The sequence below is a fragment of the Oncorhynchus kisutch genome, linkage group LG14 (assembly GCF_002021735.2).
Source record: "Oncorhynchus kisutch isolate 150728-3 linkage group LG14, Okis_V2, whole genome shotgun sequence".
NCBI classification, from domain to species: domain Eukaryota; kingdom Metazoa; phylum Chordata; class Actinopteri; order Salmoniformes; family Salmonidae; genus Oncorhynchus; species Oncorhynchus kisutch.
The window spans coordinates 36878802-36898092 of record NC_034187.2 but is presented as its reverse complement, the minus strand read 5'-3'; the positions used below and the strand labels follow the sequence as shown (position 1 = coordinate 36898092).

The 19291-nt window shown below is 42.3% G+C and overlaps 1 protein-coding gene across 3 annotated transcripts in view; it reads right to left on the bottom strand.

Annotated features, from left to right (window-relative positions):
- Positions 1 to 19291, bottom strand: part of smyd3 (SET and MYND domain containing 3) — a 194312-nt gene that overhangs the window by 22651 nt on the left and 152370 nt on the right. For all 3 annotated transcript variants that reach the window (XR_004202780.1, XM_020500909.2, XM_031788326.1), the window contains exons 9-10: positions 18091 to 18178; positions 17219 to 17402 (exon numbers count right to left, since the gene is read on the bottom strand). Coding sequence is in view for 2 of the 3 variants with exons in the window: in XM_020500909.2 (XP_020356498.2) it covers positions 17219 to 17402; positions 18091 to 18178 (272 nt within the window). In the remaining variant the exon portion in view is untranslated. The remainder of the gene's footprint in view (positions 1 to 17218; positions 17403 to 18090; positions 18179 to 19291) is intronic.

Here is a 19291-nt window from a genome sequence, read left to right as displayed (position 1 = left end):
GTCTTACCTCTTCAGATAGTTGCCTAGCAGTATGCCTACAAAATCAGCCAAAGAAACTGTTATACGGTTATAACCGTTTATGCCATCTGTTATGTAACCGTTATAAGGCATTACCCAGCAAACAAGGACTTTAGGTGACATTCCCATTAGGTCCTTTTAAGGGCTTCGGGGAGATGTTATCTCACGGACATTCTGTGAACGTTCTGTGAACCATAAAACATGACGTTCATTTTGACGCATGGGACATTCAATGACCACAAGGGGACATTTCATAGGGCTGGGATGTTCAGTGTTGTAATTGTACGAATAGCAAAAAAGTGTGCCCTGTTTTTGGTAAACCATTGGGTGCACCATTGGGTGTACTCATGATACTCGTTTGCTACAAAACCTTGCTAAAACATCGAGCATGGTTCCCCAACTGGCAGCCCGCGGGGAAGTGGTTTTATTTGCCCCCCCCCCCTTCCCAAGTTTTTTGAGTAATAAATAAATCTAAACAAAATTGGGGGGAGGGGGGGGTGGGGATTTTCAATGTTGGACATAAGACTGTAACAATATCAGGAAATCAGCTCCAAGTGATTTTACTTTAAGAAATCTGTTCCCAAGTATTCCCACGCATAATAAAGAGACACATGATCACATACAAATGTAAGCAAGGTTTGAAATGATTATGTGTCAGTCAAACATTATATCTGTTTGGGCTTTTTGCGGTCAATTTGCTGTCAACAAATTATTCGTAATATGTTCCGGTCCCCGGACCATCCGCTCAAAAAATAAATCGTCCCGCGGCTGAATCTAGTTGATGATACCAGTCTTACTGTAGATATGGAGTTCTAGTCCGCTCATGCATTCTCATTTCGACGCCAAACCTACCGCCGGGATCCCATGTGGCTCAGTTTGCTGAGCATGGTGCTTACAATGCCAGGGTTGCGGGTTCAATTCGGGAACCAGTATGAAAAAAGTACAAAAACGGATCCCATTCTACTGTCATGACGTTGGCCTGGGGGGTAGGTTTATGACAGTCATAAATACCTCTTCCCCCACATTTTTTCTCACTCTACCATACTGAGGTTATATTTGCAAAACCCTTGGTTAACATAGAGATTCTGGGAACATCAGTAGGTGGGGGGAAATGAACTACACTGCTCAAAAAAATAAAGGGAACACTTAAACAAAACAATGTAACTCCAAGTCAATCACACTTCTGTGAAATCAAACTGTCCACTTAGGAAGCAACACTGATTGACAATAAATTTCACATGCTGTTGTGCAAATGGAATAGACAACAGGTGGAAATTATAGGCATTTAGCAAGACACCCCCAATAAAGGAGTGGTTCTGCAGGTGGGGACCACAGACCACTTCTCAGTGGTCCTCAAGTTCCTATGCTTCCTGGCTGATGTTTCTGGTTGGCCCTGGGTTCCTCCTACTCCGAGACAATGCTAGACCTCATGTGGCTGGAGTGTGTCAGCAGTTCCTGCAAGAGGAAGGCATTGATGCTATGGACTGGCCCGCCCGTTCCCCAGACCTGAATCCAATTGAATCTGGGACATCATGTCTCGCTCCATCCACCAACACCACATTGCACCACAGACTGTCCAGGAGTTGGCGGATGCTTTAGTCCAGGTCTGGGAGGGATCCCTCAGGAGACCATCCGCCACCTCATCAGGAGCATGCCCAGGCTTTGTAGGGAGGACATACAGGCACGTGTAGGCCACACACACTACTGAGCCTCATTTTGACTTGTTTTAAGGACATTACATCAAAGTTGGATCAGCCTGTAGTGTGGTTTTCCACTTTAATTTTGAGTGTCTCTCCAAATCCAGACCTCCATGGGTTGATAAATTTGATTTCCATTGATCATATTTGTGTGATTTTGTTGTCAGCACATTCAACTATGTAAAGAAAAAAGTATTTAATAAGAATATTTCATTCATTCAGATCTAGGATGTGTTATTTTAGTGTTCCCTTTATTTTTTGAGCAGTGTATATTCTGGTAATCCGAACAATTTAACATATGTGGTGGTACTTAATGAATATGATGTCAGTTCGGTTGTCATCTGAGACATTCTCATCATAAGATGACATAAACTCTACAGTGGAAAGTCTACACAGAGTTATCGGATTCACATGGAATTGTTGTTCAATTTAAATGTTTGAATGTGAAATTATTTGTGAGAGATGTGGGCTTTCATAAGATCAGTGGCCCGCCCTGTGAAGGGACATGGGCTATAAAACTTTTCAAACACGCCCTCCTCTCCCTTCCTATATAAGACCTTGACAACAATAGAACTTCCTGCTCCGGGGGTGTAGGACGACGGTCCTATGTCAGAATGGTTCAGATAATAACTACAAAACAAAGCCAAAATCAGGGTGAGCTTTGGTTGCGAATGGTATGAACTTTGAACTCTTATTCACTACAGAAGTGATACCTCCTAGCTGTTGAGTTAGCAACCGCAGCTGCAAACGCAGATAAGGAAGGAACAGACAGAGTATCCCTTCTACCACACAATGCCGTTACTACAACGTATCCAATTGACCACCAGAGACATTCTTCAAAGGACTCGGTTGGGCAACACGGCCTTCCATCTACCACCAAGCTACCGAAGCGTAGCTCAGAGTAAATATTTATTGCATTTCCCTTTTCCAAGTGGGTGGTAATTTAGAATGCATAAGATACTGAATTTACGATAGCACAGCTTCTTCCCTTTGTTCCTCAGTCTTCCCGCTCTTTCACTCAAACCCAGCCCCTTTTCTTTTGTGTAACAAGCGGTCATATCTGTTCCGCCCGCTAGGGACGTTTTCCTTTATGACGTAAATCGTAATCAAGTTATGATTCATTGTGTGTATGTGTAATTCTGTGTGATTAGTTAGGTTATTAGTAAATAAATAATTTAACTTTTCTTTTGATCACTGTCACCTTTCTTTTTGTAGCTGCAGCTTTTTTGGAATGATACTCGTTCTTTACAGAAGGTTCATTCACGGTAATTGATTTTAAGGGCTTTTTTGACATGGGGTTAATTATGTGTAGCTTACTTTTGCTGATTCAAATTGTTAGCCAGGGTTCTTGCAGATAACCAAGAATTTACAACTTTCAGATGAGACTGAAGTAAGATGACGATTGATATTGACTGCTATTGATGTAAAATATTACTAGGTCTTTAAGACTTTATTCGGAAGATAACAGCTCTATAAATATTATTTTGTGGTGCCCGACTCTCTAGTTAATTACATTTACAGGATTAGCTCAATCAGGTGATATTAATTGCGGAGAAATATTTCATAGAATAGCATGTCATATCACTTAATCCGGCATAGCCAAAGACACGACGCTACTATAGGTCACACTGGATAACATTGTCTGGTAAATGACTAAAATTTAAAAACAAATGGTGTGCGTGGCCATAGAGCTCTATTTACACGTCATCCAACAACACTTAATGTAAAACGGCATTGGCACTTCAAATCAAATCAAACTTTATTTGCCACATGCGCCGAACACAACTAGACTTTACTGTGAAACACTTACTTACAATCCCTTAACCAACAGTGCAGTTCAAGAAGAAGAAAATATTTACGAAGTAGACTAAAATAAAAAGTCAAAATAAAAGTAACACAATAAGAATAACGAGGCTACATACAGGGGGCACCGGTACAAAGTCAGTGTGCGGGAGTACAGGCTAGTTGAGGTAATCTGTACATGTAGGTGGGGGCGAAGTGACTATGCATAGTGGGTAACAAACAGCGAGTAGCAGCAGTGTACAAGTAGACTTGGCGCTCTGGCACCACTTGCAGTGCGGTAGCAGAGAAAACAGTCTATAACTTGGGTGACTGGAGTCTCTGACAATTTTATGGGCTTTCCTGACACTGCCTATTATATAGGTCCTGGATGGCAGGAAGCTTGGCCCCAGTGATGTACTGGGCCGTTTGCACTACCCTCTGTAGCGCCTTACGATCAGATGCCGAGCAGTTGCCACACCAGGCGGTGATGCAACCGGTCAGGATGCTCTCGATGGTGCTTTGGTCAGATGACATGAAAATATAGTTTTTTGGCCACGCACACCAGTTGTGGGTTTGGCGTCGAAATGAGAATACATGAGTAGAAAATAAGTCCATACCTAATGTAAAATATGCTGGTGGATCTTTGATGTTATGGGGCTACTTCACACTTGCTTCCAAGGATCGTGAAGGATTCTGTATGGAAGAATGGTCTAAGATCACTAACAATGTGTTCTCAAACTCATAAAACATTTTAGAAAGAGGCTCGGTGCTGTTACCTCACAAGGTGAGGTTTTGAAAGTTATTGAAAACAGCGATGTCAATAATTTTGACTCCTACTTTTTAGAAATAAAAAAATATTACTTGTTAAACTAAATACGTTTCTCAGAGCATTTGTATCAGTTAGTATAAAATAATATAATTTCCCAATTTTTTTGGAGCATACAATATCAGTGTTTGATATTGTTGGTAGTTGAAGATATCCCTCTAGTGGTGTGGGGGCTGTGCTTTGGCAAAGTGGGTGGGGTTATATCCTTCCTGTTTGGCCCTGTCCGGGGGTGTCCTCGGATGGGGCCACAGTGTCTCCTGACCCCTCCTGTCTCAGCCTCCAGTATTTATGCTGCAGTAGTTTATGTGTCGTGGGGCTAGGGTCAGTTTGTTATATCTGGAGTACTTCTCCTGTCCTATTCGGTGTCCTGTGTGAATTTAAGTGTGCTCTCTCTAATTCTCTCTTTCTCTCTTTCTTTCTCTCTCTCGGAGGACCTGAGCCCTAGGACCATGCCTCAGGACTCCCTGACATGATGATTCCTTGCTGTCCCCAGTCCACCTGGCCGTGCTGCTGCTCCAGTTTCAACTGTTCTGCCTTATTATTATTGGACCATGCTGGTCATTTATGAACATTTGAACATCTTGGCCATGTTCTGTTATAATCTCCACCCGGCACAGCCAGAAGAGGACTGGCCACCCCACATAGCCTGGTACCTCTCTAGGTTTCTCCCTAGGTTTTGGCCTTTCTAGGAAGTTTTTCCTAGCCATCATGCTTCTACACCTGCATTGCTTGCTGTTTGGGGTTTTAGGCTGGGTTACAGTACAGCACTTTGAGATATCAGCTGATGTACGAAGGGCTATATAAATAAATTTGATTTGAACTATTTATTTTATACAGTAATTTTTGCTAATCTTTATCAAGGGTGTCAATAATTATGGACATCACTGTATATGGTTCTTCTGTAGGATTCAAGTAATGAAATGGTATGTGGGTTTTAAGGTGAGGTACAGTACTGTAGGTGTGACACTGTTCAGCTAAAATAGTGTAAAAAATACAGTTGAAGTTGGAAGTTTACATACACTAGGTTGGAGTCATTAAAACTTGTTTTTTAACCACTCCACAAATGTATTGTTAACAAACTATAGTTTTAGCAAGTCGGTTAGGACATCTACTTTGTGCATGACACAAGTAATTTTTCCAACAATTGTTTACAGACAGATTATTTAACTTATAATTCACTGTATCACAATTCCAGTGGGTCAAAAGTTTACATACACTAAGTTGACTGTGCCTTTAAACAGCTTGGAATTCCAGAAAATTATGTCATGGCTTTAGAAGCTTCTGATAGGCTAATAGACATACTTTCAATCAATAGGAGGTGTACCTGTGGATGTATTTCAAGGCCTACCTTCAAAATCAGTGCCTCTTTGCTTGACATCATGGGACAATCAAAAGAAATCAGCCAAGACCTCAGAAAAAAATTGTAGACCTCCACAAGTCTGTTTCAAATCCCTGAAGGTACCACGTTCATCTGTACAAACAATATTATGCAAGTATAAACACCATGGGGCCACACAGCCGTCATATCGCTCAGGAAGGAGATTCGTTCCTAGAGATGAATGTACTTTGGTGCGAAAAGTGCAAATCAATCCCAGAACAACAGCAAAGGACCTTGTGAAGATGCTGGAGGAAACAGGTACAAAAGTATCTATATCCACAGTAAAACAAGTCCTATATCAACATAACCTGAAAGGCTGCTCAGCAGGAAGAACCCACTGCTCCAAAACCGCCATAAAAAAGCCAGACTATGGTTTGCAACTGCACATGAGGACAAAGATCATACTTTTTGGAGAAATGTTCTCTGGTCTAATGAAACAAAAATAGAACTGTGTGGCCATAATGACCATCGTTATGTTTGGAGGAAAAAGGGAGAGGCTTGCAAGCCGAAGAACACCATCCCAACCGTGAAGCACGAGGGTGGCAGCATCATGTTGCCTTGAAAGACATGAAGTAGCTTTTCAGACCTTTTGCCTCAGATGTGGCTTTGTTTGTCATGCTTCAGGTAGCAAGAAGCACATCTAGGGCCTTGATGATCGACGGTAAATGAGTTTCCACTGGTCGGACCGCAGCACTACCTGCACTCCATCATGTGACTGAAAGGCGGTTAAGACAGCAGCCAGTCTTTTACTTGAGAATGGCCCATCGCTCTGGGCTGGCACTGAACAGATTGTAAAGACGATTCACACAGCCAAAAAAGGTGGATACTTCTGGGCACGACTGAGCTGCATGTACACCCACAAGATTAAGAGTATGGGAGGTACAAGGTGAGTATGCTCCATTATTTTTGTCCCAGACTTTCTGTAAGTGCTCACGTAATAGCGGGTCATAATTTGACAACAGTTCCAGTAAGCCTAGGTAATGTCCATTATGCGCATCATCAAGACTGAGTGATTTCCCCCGGAATGGCAGATTCGTAGATGCTAAATACTCTGTCACATCCAAAATACTTTCTAGAAGTCTCTGTTTTTATACATTTCTGGCTGGATTTGTTTCTGCAGCTGACTGTCTGTAGCTGTTGTTACGGTTTGCTGCAGATTTGTCAATTTCCAGAAACACTTCTTGTGAGACCATCCTCATGTTCTGGTAGTTTGTCATTCTCCGCCATTTTCCTGATGATATCTTACAGCCATCCTTACTATTCAGAGAACTGGATGATGGTGAACTTTGCACATGAGAAAAAAAGAACACATGGAATGCAATATAATGCCTTGATACTCTTACTATAAATAAGCCAGTCTCTCTGCACCTTTTCTCTTCCGTTTGCTGACTTACTGTCAAATCAAATCAAAGTGTATATGTCACGTGCGCTGACCTTACAGTGAAATGCTTACTTACAGATATCTAAATGTACATACTACCTCAATCAGCCTGACTAACAGGTGCCTGTATATAGCCTCGCTACTGTTATTTTTACTGTTGTTTTTATTTCTTTAGTAGCGTAAAAGAGTGGGGGGGCACACAAAACAAATAGTCCGGGTAGCCATTTGATGACCTGTTCAGGAGTCTTATGGCTTGGGGTTAAAAACTGTTGAGAAGCCTTTTTGTCTTCTAGTCTTGGCACTCCAGTACCGCTTACCATGCGGTATCAGAGAGAACAGTCTATGACTGGGGTGGCTGGGGTCTCTGACAGTTTTCAGGGCCTTCCTCTGACACCGCCTGGTGTAGACGTCCTGGATGGCAGGCAGCTTTGCCCCAGTGATGTACTGGGCTGTACGCACTACCCTCTGTAGTGCCTTGCTGTCGGAGGCCGAGCAATTGCCGTACCATGCAGTGATGCAACCAGGATACTCTCGATGTTGCAGCTGTAGAACTTTTTGAGGATCTGAGGACCCATGCCAAAACTTTTAGTTTCCTGAGGGGGAATAGGCTTTGTCATGCCCTCTTCACAACTGTCTAGGTGTGTTTGGACCATTCTAGTTTGTTTGTGATGTGGACACCAAGGAACTTGAAGCTCTCAACCTGCTCCACTACAGCCCGGTCGACGAGAATGGGGTCGTGCTCGGTCCTCCTTTGCCTGTAGTCCACAATCATCTCCTTAGTCTTGGTTACGTTGAGGGATAGGTTGTTATTCTGGCACCACCTGGCCAGGTCTCTGACTTCCTCCTTATCGGCTGTCTCGTCATTGTTGGTGATCAGTTCTACCACTGTTGTGTCGTCTGCAAACTTAATGATGGTGTTGTAGTCGTGCCTGGCCATGCAGTCTTGGGTGAACAGGGAGTACAGGAGAGGGCTGGGGGGCTCCAGTGTTGAGGATCTGGGGGCGGGCCATCAGGAAGTCCAGGATCCAGGGGGAGGTGTTTAGTCCCAGGATCCTTAGCTTAGTGATGAGCACTGAGCTATAGTCAATGAATAGCATTCTCACCTAGGTGTTCCTTTTGTCTAGTTGGGAAAGGGAAGTGCAATAGAGATTGCGTCATCTGTGAGATTGCATTGTACTGTAAATAGTTGGGGAATGGCTGCCTTCTGAGTCTGGGGGCATGATTTTATACAGTTCTGTCTCCTCACCACACCTGTTGGCTAGTCTGCCAACAATAGCTTCTCTTTCATGGTCTTGTACTTTCTCTGGCCACAGTGCTGGATCATCTAAAACCTCATCTTCCTCACTTCGAATCTGTCCATACTCTTCCTTTCCCCTATTACTTGCTTGTTCAGTCTCTTCTGTCACTCCTTCACTGGTACTGCTGATACTCTTTAAAACTTCTTAGGGCTGCAATCCCGTTAATGGGATGATATGACAACAGCCAGTGAAAGTGCAGGGCGCCAAATTCAAAACAACAGAAATCTCATAATTAAAATTCCTCAAACATACATGTATCTCATACCGTTTTAAAAGGTAATCTTGCTGTTAATCCCACCACAGTGTCCGATTTCAAATAGGCTTTACAGCGAAAGCACCACAAACAATTATGTTAGGTCACCACCCAGCCAAAGAGAGGAGTCACAAAAAGCACAAATAGAGATAAAATGAATCCCTAACCTTTGATGATCTTCATCAGATGACACTCATAGGACTTCATGTTACACAATACATGTGTGTTTTGTTTGATAAAGTTCATATTTATATTAAAAAAATCAGAGTTTAAATTGGCGCGTTACGTTCACTAGTACCAAAAACATCCAGCGATTTTGCATAGCCACATCGATTCAACAGAAATACTCATCATAAATGTAGATGATAATACAAGTTATACACATGGAATTATAGATATATCTCTCCTTAATGCAACCGCTGTGTCAGATTTTTTTTTAACTTTAAGGAAAAAGCAAACCATGCAATAATCTGAGACGGCGCTCAGAAAAATAATAAAATTAGCCGCCATGTTGGAGTCAACAGAAACCAGAAATCACATTATAGATATTCCCTTACCTTTGATGATCTTCATCAAAATGCACTCCCAGGAATCACAGTTCCACAATAAATGCTTGATTTTTTTGATGATGTCCATTATTTATGTCCAAGTAGCTATTTTTGTTAGCGTGTTAGGTACACATATCCAAACACTCATGCAGGTCGAGCATTACTTCGGACAAAAACTTCAAAAAGTTATATTACAGGTCGAAGAATCATTTAAAAATAAGTATAGAATCAATCATTAGGGTGTTGTTATCATAAATCTTCAATAAAGTTCCAACCGGAGAATTCCTTTGTGTCTAGAGGAGCAATGGAACACAGGTCGATATCATGTGGAATGCACGTGATCAGGAAATGGCTCTCTGTTTCTAAAGACAGTTGACATCTAGTGGAAGCCCTAGGAAGTGCAACTTCATTCATATCCCACTGTGAATTCAATACGGCCTGGGTTGAAAATCGACTAACCTCAGATTTCTCACTTCCTGTTTGGATTTCTTCTCGGGTTTTTGCCTGCCATATGACTTCTGCTATACTCACAGACATCATTCAGAGTGTTTTCTATCCAATACTAATAATAATATGTATATATTAGCAACTGAGACTGAGGAGCAGGCCATTTACTCTGGGCACCTTTCATCCAAGCTACTCAATACTGCCCCTGCAGCCATAAGAAGTTAACTCCTCTTCCTCTTCCCTGCTCTCCACTGCATAAGAGTCTGTCTGACAGCTTTCAGCTAAGATTCTGCCAACATGGGGCGCTCTGGGCACTAGGAAGTGAGTAAACAATGGGAATTTTAGGTTTAATGTTGGCTCCTTCAAAAGGTTACGATTCTAAAAATCTACTACTGAAAGAAAACACTTTTGAATAGTCTACATAACAAATAGAATACGCATTTAAGAGTGTCTAAGTCATCATGTGCCTAACTTTACAATAAAAAATGGTCTAGTTATGCTGCTGCTGCTACAAAACAACTGCCTCACCTCCAAGGTCCGCTGTTTCAACTTCATGTAGTAGACACACGTTGGGATCTTTGTCTACAGTAGCAGCAGTAGTAGTATTAGTAGTAGTAGTAGTAGTAGTAGTATCATCTACAGTATGGATAGGTAGGCTACATGTTAGGTTTTAATTTTAGTCTAGCTAGCTAACAAATATCACGCAAATATTGGGGAATACAGTTGTAATATCAAAATAATAGCTAATTTGTTAGCCATAGCTGGTAGTGGTAGCTCGTCATCATCATGTTAATAATTACTGCTCTGACCGAGCCAAGTGAGTCCATGGTAGGTAACTAGCAGGCTATCAAGCTAGCTATATTGGCTAGCTAGGCTACTCAATTCAGCAGGCCGTCTGCACCGACTTACCCACTCAAATCCTTCAAATCCTAGTAGTAGTGAGTCATTTTTTCCCAGAATATGTCTGTATCTGACTCTGTTTCCTTTCTTTCTTTTTCTGGAAACCCAATTTCGTTTTTGAGGGGGGCATAGTGGTTATCTCTCGTGAATTCTTAGGATACAACTGTCAGATCAGGCGTATTTTTTTCCCTCCTCGTGGAGAATGGACCAAACCACATGCATTAATGGGCCCTTGACCATGACAGAACGTTCTAAGAGTGTCTGATAACCGTCCTTGGGGACATCCTGGAACAAACATCCAGAGGACCAATGAAAAAGCGTTCTACTGAATGTCCTATAAAACATCCATGGGGACATCCCTGGGACAAACCGGGGAACCAGACAAAAACCTCCATGCGACCATGATACAACACATCCTGACGACTTAGGCGACCATTTCGTGATGTTCCGGGGATGTCCTAAAGACACATTTTTTTCTTGCAGGGTATGTAGCCATGACAGAGTTGGAGTGAGTTTAAGCGGAAACCCTCCACATCAGTAAGTGATTAAGAAGCACAGTTGCACAATACATTAGCTACTAGAGTACCACTACAGTTTATTATGCGTTGAGCATTAGGTAACATTGTCTGGCAGCGGCCACGTTATCTAAGGCTCAATTTATGAATAAACATTAGGAAGTGGAGGCAATGTTCCATTCACAGCCTTGAGCAGTAACAATGACGTTAGCAGCACAGAAGAGGCTACATGTACGGCACAGAAAACACACTGCTCGAAAATTATTCATTCAGCTTAATCACATGAAATGGTTTGCCCATTTTCTCCAGTAATCAAAGCCGATGAGCTTGAAAAACATAGATTTAATAGCAGAGACAATTACCCAAAATAATAGGGAATGACTTGAAAAGGCAAATTATTCTCCAAAACTCTGAGACTGGTAGGGGTGTGTGGGGAATGTAGTCATCAGAATAAGCAGGGGAGTGGAAATCAAATAGAGATGGTTTAAATTAGCATAACATGAGCTTGTTTAGTGTTAAGCATAGTTAACGCCTCACATCTAGTCAACCCGTTAGCCACTTAGCATTGCTAATGCTCCTGCTGCAGCCAAAACAGTAGGACCAAGCCTCACAGCTACACAGCTCTGGTGGAGAACTTAACTTTGTTCAGTTAGAATGTAATAGAAATGAACTAAAGTTTCAGGACACTATAGAATTCTGGAACACATTATCTTAAACAACATTAGCATTGTAGCTTAGGCACAAAAGACAGTTTACACTAAAGATGATGGGACAAAGACAATATTCAAGAGATTTGAATGTTAGAGTATATACGGTTGTAGCCGCAAACACTGGGGCATAAAATGGGGCAGGAAATGTGGTTTAACCCATTTATGTTGCATAATATAGTGTTTTGTCAACAATTCAAATGACCTTATTTTTAGTCCAACATATGTTTTACTGACAGCAACTGCCTTCCTTTTTAACAATAGATTTACATATTCCTACTCTTCAAGGTCTCTACTAACAGGAATGCTACAGAAGGATAGAACATACGTATTCTGCTGTTCCTAATAGTTTTAGCAAATTCATGAAATTGAAAGAAAAGTCAATATATTATCAGAAAACTGAAATCGTCTTCCATCTTTCGCCCCCAAAAATGTTCATTGCCGTTTCTGGTTCCATCCACTTCTTTCATCTGAGCTACACTGTGTGGTAGGTCTATTTTGTTTCATTGTATGTTTTTAGAACCAATCAATACTGTACCTCACAAGACTAGTTTAGATGCATGTGTCATTTCCAACATTTAAATGCTTATTGTATGTAGAAGTGTTTAAATACACAAACGTGGGCCTTAAAAAAAATCTGACCTCACTACTATGTATGATATGGGTTGAGTCGCAGATTGTTTAGCTGTTTGGAGTTTGTGTAGGGTTGTCTGGACAGGATATACACTCCACAAGTTACTAAAAGATGTTAACAATTTATTAAAAAGGGTACTTTGATAGGGCTCTGGTCAAAATAAGTACACTATATAGGGAATATGGTGCCATTTGGGATACTGGGTAGGAATCAGTGACACGTTCAGGGGATGCCATGGTGACATTACCAATGGGTGCCAAGGTTATTACTCCCAAGGTGTTGACATAGCAAAGATCCCAGGAGGATGTGGAGCTACCACAGAACAGATCAACATTCAGCTTAATCACATGAAATGTTTTGCCCATTTTCTCCAGTAATCAAAGTCGATGAGCTTGAAAAACATGTTATTTAATAGCAGAGACAATTACCCAAAATAATAGGGAATGATTCGTATTTTCTGGTAGGAAGTCTGAATTGCAAGAACTTAGCAGACAAAGAAGAATCCTGGCCGGAGAGCATCATATTCTCCGGCTGAAGGAGGAATACGGAGAGCATTGTGTTCTCCGGCTGGAGGAGGAATACGGAGAGCATCGTGTTCTCCGGCTGAAGGAGGAATACGGAGAGCATCATGTTCTCCGGCTGAAGGAGGAATACGGAGAGCAGATGAGGAAGGCAACAACTTCGACGGCGGAGGGAGTCTGATTTGATTTGAGCATGAAGAGTGAGGCGGAAATCACGATGCAAAAGGCGGACGAGGCCATGGAAGAGTCCGCCCGGCCAAAGACGAGGCCATGGAAGAGTCCGCCCGGCCAAAGACGAGGCCATGGAAGAGTCCGCCCGGGCCAAAGACGAGGCCGTGGAAGAGTCCGCCCGGCCAAAGACGAGGCCATGGAAGAGTCCGCCCGGCCAAAGACGAGGCCGTGGAAGAGTCCGCCCGGCCAAAGACGAGGCCGTGGAAGAGTCCGCCCGGCCAAAGACGAGGCCGTGGAAGAGTCCGCCCGGCCAAAGACGAGGCCGTGGAAGAGTCCGCCCGGCCAAAGACGAGGCCTTGGAAGAGTCCGCCCGGCCAAAGACGAGGCCATGGAAGAGTCCGCCCGGCCAAAGACGAGGCCATGGAAGAGTCCGCCCGGCCAAAGACGAGGCCAGAAAGGCTGCAAAGGAGACGGACAAGGCCAAAGCCAGAAAAGGACAACTGGAGGTTGAGGTGAAGGTGAGGAAAACTGCACAACAAATCCTCTAAATGAATGAATAAGGGAATGAATTAATGCATGAATACGTGCATGAATGAATTAATGGATGAATGGACACTATTTTGGCGCCATGTCCCTTTTATAGTATTTATCACATAGCAGAAGAAAATCTATTAAGTACTAAACCTACACAACTCATTTCTTACAGTAGAACAGCATTTACTTGATCAGCTTACAGAAGTCAGCATAGGGGTCGACATACAAACTTTCTGTGTTACCATGCACTCTCTAAATATCCTGCAAATGCTATGTTTTCATTATCAAAAAGCCATTTAAATGTTTATCTCTAAAGGCTCTCCTTGGAGAAGGGGAAGAGGTTGAAAGGGCCTAACGGAGGGAAATAACAAGGCTGAAGATGAGGAGGGAATGGACAGCTGAAGGTTAAGGTGAAGGTGAAGGTGAGGGAAACTGCACAACATACAGTATCCTCTATATTAATGAATGAATTACACTAAATCAAAAAGGCTTTTTGACAGTGAAAACACAAAAGTGACACGACACCAAAACCGTGTCCCTTTTGTCTCTACAGGCACTCTTTACACAAGCGGATGAGGCTGAAAGGGGTCTCTTTAAACTGTGGAAGAAGGTGAATAGCCATTTATACACCAAGTCTGTCAACTTTTCCCAAATGTTCTACATTTGAACCGTTTGATGAATATTTCATTGTTTATTTGTATTTTTTTGGACACCATCGCCATCTATTTGTGCTGATTTGTCTTTCTATAAATAATGGGCTCAATGTGTGACATCGGGATCAATATGTCTAAATGGTTTGAAACTTTAAAAGATTTGCATGTAGTTCTACTTGTGTACTTAAGAGGGAGAAAAATGTATCCTTTATATGCAAATTGACCTATAACTCCAGCTATACAACAACATTGGTCTAGGACTACACAGCATTTAAGCAGGGTTCATATAGACACTAGCAGGTCAAATTCATGGCCTTTCAGAGACTTTTTCAAGCACTTAATTGTGATATTCAAAGACCTCAATGTTATACTTAAGCAATAAGGCACGAGGGGGTGTGGTATATATGGACAACATACCACAAACCCCTGAGGTGCATTACTGTTATTATAAACTGGTAACCAACATAATTAGAGCAGTAAAAATACATGTTTTGTCATACCCGTGGTATATGATCTGATATGCCACGGCTGTCAGCCAAATCAGCATTCAGGGCTCGAACCACCCAGTTTATAAAAGGTTATAATTTATGTATTAGGCTCTATAATTGTACATATAGGGCCTAATACAGAACCCCCCTACCCCCAAAAAGCATGCAAAAAGTGTCAAAGAAAAAGTAAGCCATGAGCATTTTAAGAATAATGCAGTTTAAGGCCTTGATATTCACATTTTTTATTATATTCTAAAATAAGTGAAAATATTGTGGACATTGCCTAACTAAATAGATTGGATACATTGTTCTGTAGCCTATGTGGCTGACGTAGGCACACGTAATAAAGCCATGAATAGTTGAAGCATTCATCTAACCATCGCTGTTTTTATCATAAGAAAGTGACCAAAAACCAGGTTCCTTTTTTAACGGAAGGAATTTGTATGGAAAGCCAAGGGGAAGTCAACATTAGATGTTGTCATCGTAATAACCGCACATGGTTTTAACACAACATAGTAGCTAGCGCAACACCCTTCAAAAGAAGTGGTGGGAAACATACAAGATGCCTCTGATCAAAAATGTAATCACTGGGAATTTTAAGGGAGCAGGTCGAACTTATAAATTGGCTATAATAATAACAAGGACTTTTTAAGCTCCACATTGAGGAAATGTCTGATTTTCAAGGTCGGCCTATTCCAGTACTTGAATTTCTGAGCTCCAAATTCAAAGTTAATGTAGGCTACTTCAAAGCCCTTTGCAGTTGTAACATGGGATACAAAATGTATTTGTCAACATATGAAAACAAGGAACTCCTTACTGTAAAACTTTCTCTGCTAAATCTAACGAGGCTCTGCTGTAAATCAAGCAGACAACAGACGATCAACACCAATTCGCTAGGGATATTAGATCCAACGTGGATCCAGGTACAACGGTCTTCACTGGTAACAAATGAGACACAAAATATTCTGGACATTCCTCGCAAACACATTTGTCCCCCAGCACTTTGGCTGTTGTTGCATTGCATGCGACATCACAACAGCTGTTCGTCACTTGGCTGACATTCAGAAAATTCCTTCCTGGATCAGATGATGATGATGATGATGATGATGTATCCCGGCGTAGTTAAACAGATGTATTATGCATAAATATTGAAGAGCCACGTTAATGACAGTATCGATTTAGGTTTGAAGTATCAAGGTAAGGTGACTCTTTCGGGTTAGAAGCATTTGATTTTTCAATCGCATTTATTATTTGGGATTTATGTGACCATGAAAACTGTTTTCGACCCATAACATTAGGAGACACTAAATGTTACACAGTTACACTGCAGTTCTAAGATGTCTATACAAAAAACTGTCCGACAGCTAGATCCAGAATTCTTACAGGGTTGAAGTTCAATGTCGAATTGAACTGATTAATACTTAATATATGATATAACGAACGCAGCCATAAATGCAAGGACGGAAAAGTTATGTTTTATGTCACACAATTTTGGACAAATCAGTCAAGACACCAACCACGATAAAGGGTTTTAAACATAGGTTTTAAATCAACTCGAGAATTGTATTGACTATAGCTATGTTCCCGCCTTATATCTTAAGAATGTAATGACATTCAAAAAAATATATTATTATCAATGACTTATCAACAGCTGTAACAAGTTGTCCATTGTAGGAGATCTTCACGGGTACCCTAGTTTATAGAAAGACCCTTAATACTGTGTGTCATATGACCTGATCATTATGATCAGGCTAAGTCACCGGTTGAGCAATGAAACGCCCATGGTCCTCAGAATTTGCCCCCCCCCCCCCCCCTGATGTTATATGTTAGAGATTTGGTCATAAGATGCCAAGCTGCCAAAAGGCCCTGCGTCTTTTGTGACTCCCACCAACACAGAAACAAACCAGCCCTGCGTATTGTTCCAAACTTGCCACACCAGTTGCCAAATAACAAAAACACCATCTAGCTTTTTTTTTTTACACGTTTACCCGAGAGCATCCGTACAGTAAGTATGCTAACAAATGACACAAAGAAAGATAAATAAAACCGTGTTATCTCTGAGCAATCCGAAATCAGCCTCTGATGAAGGCAAGGCATCTGAAGCCGAAACGCGAGCCTGTCTGTTTGGTCCCGTGAAAACACAAAAATCAATGCAGACACAGAGCGCTCCCTTTTGGGATAGTCACATGTGGAAGTGTCCTGGGCTAAGGACAGCTTTTTTTGGATTATCAAGTGCGTCAGTCGATTGATTGATTCCCCTTTTTGTTCAAGCTGGGCTGAAGTGCATTTAGGTTTTCATTGTATGAATTCCTCTGTGTGTTTAATGTCTGGTAGAGACTGAAACAGTGTAACCATGCAATACGGAGCAGTGTATCATGGGTCACTTGATGACATTGGCTACAACATACAGACTTACCACCTTTATTCACTTTACACAACATGTCATTTCTGACATTCACACACCCACCTGTAAGGCTCCAGGGTGATGGTGCCATAAGCCAGTGCTCTGTCCCATTGGGCCAGGTTGATGCAGGCGTCCAGGGCTAAGTCAGTCACCCTGAGACGGTACACATTACCATCAGGGACTGCGGGGACAGCGCCACCCATTGGAGCCAGCAGAGAACTACACTCTTGTAAGAGCTCTTCCCAGTCTGGAGACAGAGTTAAGGGTACACCAGGAGGAGAGGGAGGAGAGGGAGAAAGAGAGCGGGAGGAAAGGGAGAAAGAGAAAGCGGGAGGAAAGGGAGAAAGAGAGAGCTGGAGGAGAGGGAGAAAGAGAGAGCGGGAGGAGAGGGAGAAAGAGAGAGCGGGAGGAGAGGGAGAAAGAGAGAGCGGGAGGAGAGGGAGAAAGAGAGAGCGGGAGGAGAGGGAGAAAGAGAGTGCGGGAGGAGAGGAAGAAAGAGAGAGCGGGAGGAAAGGGAGAAAGAGAGAGCGGGAGGAGAAAGAGAGAGCGGGAGGAGAGGGAGAAAGAGAGCGGGAAGAGAGGGAGAAAGAGAGAGCCGGAGGAGAGGGAGAAAGAGAGAGCGGGAGGAGAGGGAGAAAGAGAGAGCGGGAGGAAAGGAAGAAAGAGAGAGCCGGAGGAGAGGGAGAAAGAGAGAGCGGGAGGAGAGGGAGAAAGAGAGAGCGGGAGGAGAGGGAGAAAGAGAGAGCGGGAGGAGAGTGAGAAAGATCACTAGAGTGACAGAGATAATTATGACTGGACTAAAATAGAGAGCATAAAATGGACAGATGAGATGTGGTGTGTGTGTGTACGCGTCTGTGTGTGAGCGCATATTTGTTTAATAATACATTTTAACATTGTGACATATTGGTCATGGGTGATTCTTGTGTAAAGGATACCACCATGTGTCTGTAGGTTCTCCAACCGGGGGATGGCTTCTCTCAGGGGGGTCCAGGCCTCCTCCTCCCCACACAGCATCATAGGGTCCTGGCCACGGAGAGAGGAAGAGAGAGGGTCAGGGACCATATAGTTACAGTACATGCTATTAGCATCATGAGACAGTTAGTGTTTGTATTTGTATTTATTTAGGATCCCCAGGGCAGCAGCTACTCTTCCTGGGGTCCAAACTCATTAAAACACTTACATTACATATAAAACAAAAGATAAAACAGTACATTATAAAACATTATTACACCACTACATCTCTACAATACAAAACGTATGCGTGTGTCTGTACTTTTGTGTCTCTCCACAGTCCCCGCTGTTCCATAAGGTTTATTTCTACCTGTTTTTTTCAATCTGATTCTACTGCTGCATCAGTTACCTGATGTGGAATATAGTTCCATGTAGTCATGGCTCTATGTAGTACTGTGCGCCTCCTATTCTGGACTTGGAGATTGTGAAGAGACCGCTGGTGGCATTTCTTGTGGGGTATGCATGGGTGTACAATGCTGTGGGTTATTAGTTTACACAGACAGCTCGTTACATTCAGCTTGTCAACACTTACAAAAATAAGCAGTGATGACAATCTCTCTTCCACTTTGAGCCATTAGAGATTGAAACGCATATCATTAATGTTAGCTCTCTGTGTACTTTTAAGGGCCCTGTTCTGAACCAACTGCAATTTTCCTAAGTCCCTTTTTGTGGCACCTGACCACACTACTGAACAGTAGTCAAGGTGCGACATAACTTCGCCTGTAGGACCTGCCTTGTTGATAGTGTTGTTTAGATGGCAGAGCAGTTCTCCCCATCAACATGTTTTGACCATGACAGTTTACAATCCATGGTAACTGGTAGTTGGTGGTTTAGTCACCTCAACTTGCTCAATGTCCACATTATTCATTACGAGATGTAGTTGAGGTTTAAGGTTTAGTGAATGATTTGTCCCAAATACAATGCTTTTAGTTTTAGAAATATTTAGGACTAACTTATTCCTTGCCACCATACCGAAACTACCTGCAGCTCTTTGTTAAGTGTTGTAGTCATGTCAGTTGCTGTAGTAGCTGTGTATAGTGTTGAGTCATCCGCATACATAGACACACTGGCTTTACTCAAAACCAGTGGCAAGTCGTTAGTAAAGATTGAAAAAAGTAAGGGGCC